Source organism: Engraulis encrasicolus, chromosome 9 (genome assembly GCF_034702125.1).
Source record: "Engraulis encrasicolus isolate BLACKSEA-1 chromosome 9, IST_EnEncr_1.0, whole genome shotgun sequence".
Taxonomy (NCBI): Eukaryota; Metazoa; Chordata; class Actinopteri; order Clupeiformes; family Engraulidae; genus Engraulis; species Engraulis encrasicolus.
In genome coordinates, this window is record NC_085865.1 from 1,026,283 (window position 1) to 1,038,782 (window position 12,500).

The following is a 12,500-nucleotide window of genomic DNA, read 5'->3' on the forward strand; positions in this document are numbered from 1 at the left end:
CACACACACACACACACACACACACACACACACACACACACACACACACACACACACACACAGGAACAATCATCATTATGGTATTTTGTCAAGTACATGGGAGGGAATGGGGCTTCACAAAGCCACAGCAAACCTCTGCACTGTCTTCGGTCATCTGACTCTGGGATTGAGCTCTAAACTCAAATGAAAACAAGTGACAAATCTGGCGGCTTTTACGTAAATCTCCTTATTTCCGAAAAACACTATAGTCTAGTGCTGTTTATTGTATTATTGTTTACTACACTGTAGGCCATTATATAAGTAATGATATATACTGTATATAGGGCGATGTTTTCATTCATATTGCTAGGCAACAACATGATTTGAACTTTTAGATGATTTTCAACCTTTCCCTCTAATCCGCTGATGAAAAAAAAATTCTAATACGAGTGGCAAGATGCCAAAACAACATCTGTTGGCAACACTGCAGCTGAGTTTCCTCTTCTTCATTAAAAAGTTGTTCTGTACGGGGATGCAACTCACAGGGGGGCTCAGTAGCAGGCCATACTCTGTAGAATGATTTATTCTGCAATTTATTTATTTATTTATTTATCCATCTATCTATCTATCTATTTATTCTGCCGGGCTTGTTGCTAATCCACGCCAGTCCTTGGGATGTCCCCCTCCACACCAGTGTGTGTAGTAAGCTACTGTACCATCAGCTACCTACAGTATGTTGGCGACTAAAGCGACCAAATCGAATTTGCCAGGAGCGAGGCGCTATTAAAGTCAAGTTACGGTAATATTATGGTAATGAGCTATGACACGGTTTGTCAAAAACAAATTGGAATGTTCACATCTCTGAATGTCCCAGGCTGACAAGCCAGAACAGTTATGTGATTAGCTAAATCAAACACGTCAATGTCACGTCCAGAGTGAATAAAGTGAATTCATGGTGAACATTCTTCAGTGATCTCAGCTACTCGGGTAGCGTAGGTTGCTTTTGATGTACACGCAGCTTTAGGCTCTAGCAACATTTCAGGGTCTATAGTGTTTGTCCTCGGCCAGCAGGAGTAGTGGTGGCGGCGGCCGTACTCTCACCTTCACCCTTCAGTGAGTTGTCATTCCGGAGTGTTGCGTCTGTTCTCAGAAGGGTCCAGCTGCAGTCTGAGTGTTCCTGTCATGATGCGGCAATTCCCATTGGGCAGACTGGTTGGGTTTTAGTTCCCATTGCCGTTGCTGGATGGTATTGTCTCCTCCTCTCCTCCCCTCTCCTCTACTCCTCTCCTCTCACCTCCTCCCCATCCTCTCCTCCTCTCCTCCTTATCACCACCTCCTCCTCCTCTACTCCTCTCTTCTCACACCCTCTCTCCTCTTTTGTTCCCTCTGCTTCTCTTCTCCACTCCTCTCCATCCCCTCCACTCTTCTCACCCCTGTCTCCTCTCCTCCTTCTCCCCATCCTCTTCTCCACTCCCCTCACCCCCTGCCTCCTCTTTCCCTCCCCTGCCCTCTTCCCCTGCCCTCTTCTCCCCTCTCCAGCTTCAGAAGCTGTTGACGATGGACCCCATCTGCAGGATCACATCTACTGTTCTCACCTCCTCTCTTCTCACCTCCTCTTCTCTCTCCTCTCCTGTTCTCTCCTATTCTCTTCTCACCTCCTCTACTGTTCTCACCTCCTCTCTTCTCACCTCCTCTCCCCTCTTCCCTCTCCTCCTCTCTCCTCTTCTCTCACCTCCTCTCCTGTTCTCACCTCCTCTCATGCCCTCTTCATCTCTCTCCTCTCTCTCCTCTCTCTCCTCTTCTCTCATGCCCTCCTCTCTCACCTCCTCTCCCCTTTTCTCTCTCCTCTTCTCTCACATCCTCTCCTGTTCTCTCCTCTTCTCTCATGCCCTCTTCTCTCCTCCTCTCTTCTCACCTCCTCTCCTGTTATCTCCTCCTCTCATGCCCTCTTCTCTTCTCTCCTCCTCTCACCTCCTCTCTCCTCTCTCCTCTCTCCTGTTCTCTCCTCTTCTCTTCTCCCCTCTCCAGCTGCAGAAGCTGTTGACTATGGACCCCATCCGCAGGATAACATCTACTGTTCTCACCTCCTCTCTTCTCACCTCCTCTCTTCTCACCTCCTCTCCCCTCTTCTCTCACCTCCTCTCTCCTCTCTCTTCTTCTCACCTCCTCTCTTCTTCTCTCCCCTCTCCAGCTGCAGAAGTTGTTGACGATGGACCCCATCCGCAGGATAACATCTACTGATCTCACCTCCTCTCTTCTCGCCTCCTTTCCCCTCCTCTCTCACCTCCTCTCTCACCTCCTCTCTTCTCACCTCCTCACCTCCTCTCTTCTCCTCTCCTCCTCTCTCCTCTCCTGTTCTCTCCTATTCTCATGCCCTCTTCTCACCTCCTCTCACCTCCTCTCTCACCTCCTCTCTTCTCACCTCCTCACCTCCTCTCTTCTCCTCTCCTCCTCTCCAGCTGCAGAAGTTGTTGACGATGGACCCCATCCGCAGGATAACATCTACTGTTCTCACCTCCTCTCCTGTTCTCACCTCCTCTCTCCTCCTCTTCTCCCCTCTCCAGCTGCAGAAGTTGTTGACGATGGACCCCATCCGCAGGATAACATCAGAGCAGGCCATGCAGGACCTCTACTTCCTGGAGGAACCGCTGCCCACCTCCGAGTGAGTTCATTACTATAGTAACACATACACCTCCGAGTGAGTCTATTACTATAGATATTAACACATACACCTCTGAGTGAGTTTATTACTATAGACATATGTCTTATTATTATAGTCATATGAGTTTATTACTATAGACATATGTCTTATTATTATAGTCATATGAGTTTATTACTATAGACATTAACACATACACCTCTGAGTGAGTTCATTATAGTCATATATATTAACACATACACCTCTGAGTGAGTTTATTACTGTATATTAACACATACACCTCTGAGTGAGTTTATTACTGTAGACATATGTCTTATTATTGTAGTCATATGAGTTTATTACTATAGACATATATATCAACACACACCTCAGAGTGAGTGTATCACTATAGACATATGTCTTATTGTTATAGTCATATGAGTTTATTACTATAGACATATATATCAACACACACCTCAGAGTGAGTTTATTACTATAGACATATGTCTTATTATTATAGTCATACGAGTTTATCACTATAGACATATGTCTTATTATTATAGTCATATTTTATTTTTTTTATTTCCCCTTTATTTTACTAGGGTAAAAACACATTGAGGCAGTTGCCTCTTTTTCAAGTGTGCCCTAGCCAAAAGAGCAGCAAAAACGCAAAACGCACTCCATACGACACACAGTACAGACAGAAACAAACAAGTCACAAAGACAACATATCCACAGACAGCAAAGCATAAAAGATTGAGACATAAAAACATGCAAGACATTACCATAGAGAAATAAGCAGGACATAACAAAAACATGCAAGCAAGACAAACAGCACTCATCAATAAAATACACAACAAGGACATAACAAGAAGCATAGACCAATGCAGACACTTACAGGATGAAAATAAGACATGCTACGCAGATTTTTTTCACTGCAAAACCTCAAAAACACTCACACTGATACTGCAAGATGTCCGCAATACGTGCCTTAAAATCAGACGGTGGAATGAAGTCTAGTCCTAGCTGTTTCTGAAGTTCATTCCAAGTTGAGGGGGCATTGTATTGAAATGCTAATTTCCCAAGGTTGGTTCTAGGGGTAGGTGGGTTAAAGACAATAATATTCTTTGATCTAAGATTATATCTATTTTTTGAGGAATAAAACAATGACAAGTAAGAGGGAAGCAGACCAATGACTGCTTTGTAAATAAAAGTAAGCCAATGAAGCTGCCTACGTACTGACAGTGGGTGGCAACCTGACAGACTATAAAGGTCACAATGATGTGTTGAGTATCTGGCTCCAGTAATAAAGCGTACCTGTAATGCTGAGTGATAAACAGAATCTAGAGCCTGTAGCACAGATTTAGAAGCATGCATATAAATAATGTCACCATAGTCTAATACAGAGACAAATGTAGAAGTGACTAGCTCCTTTCTGGCCCTAACATTAAAACATGCCTTATTTCTATAATAAAATCCTAACTTTATTTTTAATTTACGCACCAAATTGTTCACATGAGAATTAAAAGTTAGGTCTTCATCCACTAGAAAGCCTAAATATTTGTAACTTGACACTCTTTCTATTACCTGTCCCTGTAAAGTATTTATTTGAGGCAAGATTTTAGTGCGAGAATTTGTAAATAACATGTATTTGGTTTTGTTTGAGTTCAATACCAGGTGTAGCTTGAGTAGATTTTCCTGACTTTTTATGAAAGCTACTTGAAGTTTTGCTAATGCCTCAGAAGGAGATGGGGCATAGCAGTATAAAATAGTGTCATCTGCATACAGATGCACATTTGCATCTACATATGCACAGATATCATTTATGTAGATGGTGAACAATAATGGCCCCAAAATGGAACCTTGTGGAACGCCAATTTTAATTTGAGCTCTTCCTGATGTTAGACCATCACAGGAGACACATTGATGCCTATTTGTAAAATAATCTTTAAACCAAAGTAAAGTTTTTTCAGACATACCTATGCTGTGCAAAGAATGTAATAAAATACTATGATTTACAGCAGTGCTTCCCAACCTTTTTTGTCTTGCGTACCCCCTTAGCAACTTTTTCATATTATGAGTACCCCCTCGCCCTCATTCAGACTCTGTTCCTCTATCCCAATGTGACTACACTCAATATATTTGTTATTATTACATTTTTCCGCGTACCCCCTGCAGTGTGCTCGCGTACCCCTAGTGGTACACGTACCCCTGGTTGGGAAACACTGATTTACAGTATCAAATGCCTTGGAGAGATCTATAAACAATGCTGCACAAGACTTTTTGCCATCAATGCAGCTGATGTCATTTACTACTTTTACAGCTGCAGTGATTGTGCTATGTTTCTTCCTAAAGCCTGATTGAACTGGGCTCAGAATACTATTTTTAGTTAAAAACTCTTTTAGTTGATCACTAATTAGAGATTCAAAGAGATGAACCGCTGCCCACCTCCGAGTGAGTTCATTACTATAGTAACACATACACCTCCGAGTGAGTCTATGACTATAGACATATATATCAACACACACCTCAGAGTGAGTTTATCACTATAGACATATGTCTTATTATTATAGTCATATGAGTTTATCACTATAGACATATGTCTTATTATTATAGTCATATGAGTTTATCACTATAGTATAGACATATATATCAACACATACACCTGCGAGTGAGTTTATCACTGTAGACAGAAACAATATTAAAGGGACACTGTGCAGGAAATGGTCAAAAAAGGTACTGCAACTATGCTGCTCATTGAAACTAGGCTCCCTATTGCCAAATTTCATCTTTACATGAAAGTATACTAAGTAATAAACAAATATTTTCTAGTATGGTCCAATTATAGTCATTTTTTGCAGCTAAAAATGGCTATTTTACGAAATTCAAAATGGCGGACCATGGAGAAGATCCCACTTTTCATGTATGAAAAGCGCAATTTTTCCAGTCATAATGAATACTTAGAATTTGATGGAGGTGGTAAGTATTGATGAAAAAGGTAACATTAGTGAATGGACAGCATGAATTCTGGAAATAAACAACTAAAAATCTCACACAGTGTCCCTTTAAATACACCTCCGAGTGAGTTTATTACCATAGACATATATATCAACACATACACCTCCGAGTGAGTTTATTTATTATAGTCTTATCAACAGCCCCTGCCCACCTCTATAGTCTATGAGTCTATAGTCATATATATTAACACGCACACCTCTGAGTGCGTTTATTACCATAGACATATATATTAACACATACACCTCCGAGTGAGTTTATTACCATAGACATATATATCAACACATACACCTGCGAGTGAGTTTATCACTATAGACATATATATCAACACATACACCTGCGAGTGAGTCTTATTATTGTATTGTAGTCATATCAGCAGTCCCCGCCCACCTCAGAGTGAGTCTTATTATTGTATTGTAGTCATATCAGCAGTCCCCGCCCACCTCTGAGTGAGTCTGGTCTACTGCTGACCAATTACAGTGCATTCTCCAGCTGCTACTGTATTTTATACTATTGATAAAGCGATAATAAACTTGAACTTGAAATGCCTTCATCCAAAACAATTAACTTGAACTTGAACATTTGCACCTCATCCGAATGTCAGTGTCAGCAAGGCATCAGCACACACATCAGTGTTAATGCCCAAGATGGGATGTGCGTGCCTCACCTTCATATCCATTCCACAGCACCTCAGCAAGCCTCCTGTGGCCAGATGACTGAGGCTTCTCTCTGCTAGAAGTTACTGTCATCCACATTGACTCAGAGTAGGCAAGGAACAGACAGGGTTGTAAAGTAGTGAAGGAACAGACAGGGTTGTTGTTTTCCATGAGATTGAGCCGCTTGCCTGGCTGGACCGGTATGGTGGGGATTTGAAACATCACTAACAAGCAGCTACATGCTGCCATCTGTCCCTCGTGTCTCTGGATGTGTCATTTCACAGCAACCGCCTGCAGTCTAGACACTTATTCCTGTTGAGTTTACATCATGTTGTTGTGAACACCAAGAAAGTTATGCTCTCTGACGTCTGAGAAGGAAAAATATTTTACTTCGGCCATTTTTTTTTCTGGAAACCTTGCGACCACATCCCGTGTCTGCTAGTTAATCTGATCGTTTCTGCCTCCACACAGTAATGCGAGCTCCAGACGCAAGTTTAACTACAAAGTTCTCTGGAATACTTGCCGGTTCCCAGACAGTAATTCAGAACTTTAAAAAATCATCGCAATTACTCCAAAATATGTCATCAGAACTGCACACTTGCCATGAACGATAGGAATATAGTTCAGTGTGTCTGCAGTTTTCAGGGGAAGAGCGTAACACTGCTTCTTGGTTCAGTGTGTCTACTGTAACCCAGATCCTGCAACTGTCCCTCTGATGCTGCATGTCTTTATTTGAAGTGGAGAACATGATGCAGTATAATGACGCCCAGTGAAAAGGCATTACACTAAATGCAGGCATGCAAATACATGTGTTGTCTTTTAATTACTGTGAAAAAAGGCATTTAAGTAAACACAGGCATGTGAATACACATGTTGTGAATGTTAAGTAAGCTCTCCATGGCCATTTCTGTTGTAACCATTGAGAGTAAATAGAATGGAGGCCAAAATTCTATTTTATTGTTGAAGCCAAGTTGGAGCCAAGGTTGGACCCAAAAAGACCAAAAAATGGCCAAATCCCATTCATTCCTATGAGAGACATAAAACCCTGTATCTCCCTTAAATGCCACTCCAGGGGGATCATTTTTCGAACAACTAGTAGGTCCCCTTGCTCTCCAACTTACCAGGGTGGTGATTTTTTGTGGTGATGTTTTATTTTAGAGAGATATTAAAAGTTAAATTGACCAATGAGCATCAGAACATGGTTTGATTGACCGTTAGAAGTCTTGTTGTTGTCCAATCAGCACCTGCGTTTGGCGTTGCTAAGGTGGAATGTAAGTTGGAATGTTCCCAAATCTGGCTTCAAAGCGTTGAATGGCAAATAGCGTTGATTTGGCGTCCATTCTATTTACTGTCAATGGTTGTAACAACAGCGGTAGCCATTTCCCTACCTCCAGTACATGACCATGCACATGTTCTTATTCCACTAGTACATGACCATGCACATGTTCTTATTCCACTGAACTCGGGGCCCTTTGAAATGGTCCACCTTGAAAGTGATATTGTCCCATTTTTGGAAATAAGCTCATATTAAACCTCCCGTTGAGTTAAATTGTTGAGTTTTACCTTTCCCCTGTACTTTTAACTGTTCTCTGAGTATGGCAGTGCACCTTCATGCTAGCAGTTAACATTGAGTCCTATGAGACCAGCTGGCGGCTAACTGGTCTCATAGGACTCAATGTTAACTGCTAGCTTGGAGGTAAAATTTGCACTGCCGTACCCAGAGAACGGTTGAAAGTATAGGAGAACGGTAAAACCCTATTATTTAACTCTAGGGGAGGTGTAAAATAAGCTTATTTCCAAAAATGGGACAGTATCACTTTAAAACAGCAGTTAAATTTGTAGAAGATCTCCTTTCTCAATGACTAAGTTAAAATGCTGGTTAACGGCACCTAAGCTCCAGTTTTGCAGAAGAATTCCTTGATCAACAGCAAAGTGTTTATAATATGTATAGTGTACATAGCCATAGGCCTCTCAGCCCATCTATCATTGATGACTATTAATGTTTTTAATGGTCCTCTGATGCGATCCAGTGTGCAGTGTAATTATAATGGACGACGAGGTATTGACTGGTGGCCTAATGCATTGAGATGAAGGCTGGGAGGAGAGCTATTGGGTTTCCCATTTGGCCAGTCCAGTCCAGTGGACCCTCTTGCAGTCCAGTCCAGTGGAGCCTCTTGCAGTGCTGTGCTGTCCAGTCCAGTCCAGTGGAGCCTCTTGCAGTGCAGTGCAGTCCAGTGGACCCTCTTGCAGTGCAGTGCTGTCCAGTGGACCCTCTTGCAGTGCAGTGCTGTCCAGTGGAGCCTCTTGCAGTCCAGTCCAGTGGACCCTCTTGCAGTGCTGTCCAGTGGACCCTCTTGCAGTGCAGTGCTGTCCAGTGGAGCCTCTTGCAGTCCAGTCCAGTGGACCCTCTTGCAGTGCTGTCCAGTCCAGTGGACCCTCTTGCAGTGCTGCCCAGTCCAGTGGAGCCTCTTGCAGTCCAGTGCAGTGGACCCTCTTGCAGTGCTGCCCAGTCCAGTGGAGCCTCTTGCAGTCCAGTGCAGTGGAGCCTCTTGCAGTGCAGTGCAGTCCAGTGGAGCCTCTTGCAGTGCAGTCCAGTGGAGCCTCTTGCAGTGCAGTCCAGTGGAGCCTCTTGCAGTGCAGTCCAGTGGAGCCTCTTGCAGTGCAGTCCAGTCCAGTGGACCCTCTTGCAGTGCTGTCCAGTGGAGCCTCTTGCAGTCCAGTCCAGTGGAGCCTCTTGCAGTGCTGTCCAGTGGAGCCTCTTGCAGTCCAGTCCAGTGGAGCCTCTTGCAGTGCAGTCCAGTGGAGCCTCTTGCAGTGCAGTCCAGTCCAGTGGAGCCTCTTGCAGTCCAGTGGAGCCTCTTGCAGTGCAGTCCAGTCCAGTGGAGCCTCTTGCAGTGCAGTCCAGTCCAGTGGAGCCTCTTGCAGTCCAGTCCAGTCCAGTGGAGCCTCTTGCAGTCCAGTCCAGTCCAGTGGAGCCTCTTGCAGTCCAGTCCAGTGGAGCCTCTTGCAGTGCAGTGGAGCCTCTTGCAGTGCTGTCCAGTCCAGTGGAGCCTCTTGCAGTGCTGTGCTGTCCAGTCCAGTGGAGCCTCTTGCAGTGCTGCCCAGTCCAGTCCAGTGGAGCCTCTTGCAGTGCAGTGGAGCCTCTTGCAGTCCAGTCCAGTGGAGCCTCTTGCAGTGCTGTCCAGTCCAGTGGAGCCTCTTGCAGTGCTGCCCAGTCCAGTGGAGCCTCTTGCAGTGCTGCGATACAAAGCGGTATCTCCAGCAGGAACTCCAGATTTGGACAAAATTGAGTTTAGACTGAAATCTGTCCTCATAACATCTCCTGTATCTTGTGACAAAGCCTTATGGTCCAAATCTCTCTTCCTCCCTCTCTCTCTCTCTCTCTCTCTCTCTCCCTCTCCGTCTCCCTCTCCCTCTCCCTCTCCGTCTCCCTCTCCGTCTCCCTCTCCGTCTCCCTCTCTCTCTCTCTCCCTCTCCCTCTCCCTCTCCCTCTCCGTCTCCCTCTCCGTCTCCCTCTCTCTCCCTCTCTCTCTCTCTCCCTCTCTCTCTCTCCCTCTCTCCCTGCCCCCCCCCCCCTCCACAGTGTGTTTGCCGGATGTCAAATACCTTACCCCAAGAGGGAGTTCCTGAATGAGGACGAGCCCGAAGACAAGGCAGACAAAGTAAGACGTCACCGACCCCCCCCCCCCCTGCTCACCGCCCCTCCCCCCCTGCCAGACCCCCCTGCTCAATTGTTTTTTCCACCTTTGATATTTGTTTTATAGTCCATTTCCATGTAGATTTAAAGATGCAACACTTTTTTCCCATGCTGCTTTCAAGTGAACAGAACGTGACAAGATGTTGCGTTGTTTCGTGTAATAGCAGTATCGGCTTTGTGTACATTTGTGTTCCTTTTGCTTAGCTTAGTTTAGTTTATTAGGATCCCCACTGGGCGCAGACCCAGTTATTCTTCCTGGGGTTCAACAATAAAATCGCACACAGTTAAAAGTTCTACACAATTCTGTACATTCATTGAAGCACCATCCATTGACGTATGTTTACGTTTGTGTTCCTGTGACTTATGCATGCTTATGCGTTCCTTCGGCATATGTGTTTCTTTGCCGTTGTCATTAGGGGTCGACCGATACAGGTTTTTTAATGGCCAATGCGATACCGATGATTTTTTTTTCCATCACCCTTGTCCGATACCCGATTTCCGATACCCGATATTTGGGGCCGATATGGGTTAAATAAAAGGTTAAAAAATGACAAATATTCCAGGTCTCAACTTAAAAATAAACATTCCTTTAACATTATCAAATTGAAGTAGAACTTGTAACATTTAAACACCCACTCTAACAATCAAGTAATGTCTAACAATCAAGTAATAAAAAAATAAAGTGTCTTGGTGCTTTTTAAAAAATCCTGAATGACATAAAATAATAAATAATGTGTATCGGCCAAAACCACACGCGTATCGGCCGATACCGATACACTTAAAAAATGCAAATATCGGCCCGATATATCGGTCTATCCTTAGTTGGCATACGTACTGTATGCGTTTCCATGGCGTCCGCATACGTATGCCTTTCTTGTGCTTTTCGTTGCGTTTCCATGGCGTTCGCATACGTATGCCTTTCTTGTGTTTTTTGTTGCGTTTCCATGGCGTTCGCATACGTATGCCTTTCTTGTGTTTTTTGTTGCGTTGAAAATGCAGAAGAACCAGCAGCAACAGCAGGGGACCAACCACACCAACGGGGCGGGGCATACCGGTAACCAGGACAACAGCCACGCCCAGGGCCCGCCCCTCAAGAAGGTGCGCGTGGTCCCGCCCACCACTACCTCAGGTGGACTCATCATGACCTCAGACTACCAGGTAACTAGACACACACACACACACACACACACACACACACACACACACACACACACACAGTAGGCTGGCCTTAGGGCCTGGAAGGCAGGACAGCAAAGGGTTGTTTCTTAACCTTGTACCGTCCAATCACTAGCTGAATGGCAACAAATGTATGAGAAGGCTGTCCCGACCAAAGCCACACACCCCAGGCAGGCAGGCAGACAGGCAGACAGAAAGGCAGGCAGACAGAAAGGCAGACAGTGTCTGCAGGTAGGCAAGCAGAAAGGTAGACAGGCAGGCCAGGCAGACAGGCAGACAGACAGGCAGGCAGAGCAGACAGGCAGGCAGACAGGCAGAGGCAGACAGACAGGCAGGCAGACATGCAGAGGCAGACAGACAGGCAGGCAGACAGGCAGACAGGCAGACAGGCAGGCAGACAGGCAGGCAGACAGGCAGGCAGTCAGACAGACAGGCAGGCAGACAGGCAGGCAGGCAGACAGACAGGCAGGCAGACAGGCAGACAGGCAGACAGGCAGGCAGACAGGCAGGCAGGCAGACAGACAGGCAGACAGGCAGGCAGGCAGACAGAAAGGCAGGCAGACAGAAAGGCAGACAGAGCAGGCAGGCAGACAGACAGACAGACAGACAGACAGACAGAGCAGTCAGACAGGCAGTCAGACAGGCAGACGGAGCAGGCAGACAGTGTCTGCAGGCAGGCAGGCAGAAAGGCAGACAGGCAGGCAGACAGGCAGGCAGGCAGGCAGGCAGGCAGGCAGACAGGCAGACAGACAGACAGGCAGGCAGGCAGGCAGGCAGACAGAGCAGGCAGACAGAGCAGACAGGCAGGCAGACAGAGCAGGCAGGCAGGCAGACAGACAGACAGGCAGGCAGAGCAGACAGGCAGGCAGACAGGCAGACAGAGCAGGCAGGCAGACAGAGCCAGGGGGATGTTCTCCTCCACTGCCTCATAGCACTGCTGATGTTTGTTGCTCTCTGGGTCCAATCATAGGGCTGGTGAATGTTGCTAAGCAACCTCTTGGGAGAAAACGTTGTCACAAAACTGAAGTAGGAGCTTCAGACACAATAACTTTATAAAACATGTCGAGTAGTGGTCGCAGCGAATAGACTTTATAAAACATGTCGAGTAGTGGTCGCAGCGAATAGACTTTATAAAACATGTCGAGTAGTGGTCGCAGCTAGCAGACTTTATAAAACATGTCGAGTAGTGGTCGCAGCGAATAGACTTTATAAAACATGTTGAGTAGTGGTCGCAGCTGGTAGGGCAATAAATCACACCTCTGACATAAACATTGTAACTCAAACATCATACAAAACATTGAAAAATGGGTATAAATGAAAACAATGGGCCCGAACTGCT

General features: G+C 45.4%; 1 protein-coding gene across 1 annotated transcript in view; it reads left to right on the top strand.

Annotated features, from left to right (window-relative positions):
* The window catches only part of cdk8 (cyclin dependent kinase 8), a 34,826-nt gene that overhangs the window by 21,312 nt on the left and 1,014 nt on the right, over window positions 1-12,500 (top strand). Inside the window, exons 10-12 of the mRNA XM_063206009.1 lie at window positions 2,544-2,641; window positions 9,872-9,950; window positions 10,976-11,143. Of these exons, the coding sequence (XP_063062079.1) occupies window positions 2,544-2,641; window positions 9,872-9,950; window positions 10,976-11,143 (345 nt within the window). The remainder of the gene's footprint in view (window positions 1-2,543; window positions 2,642-9,871; window positions 9,951-10,975; window positions 11,144-12,500) is intronic.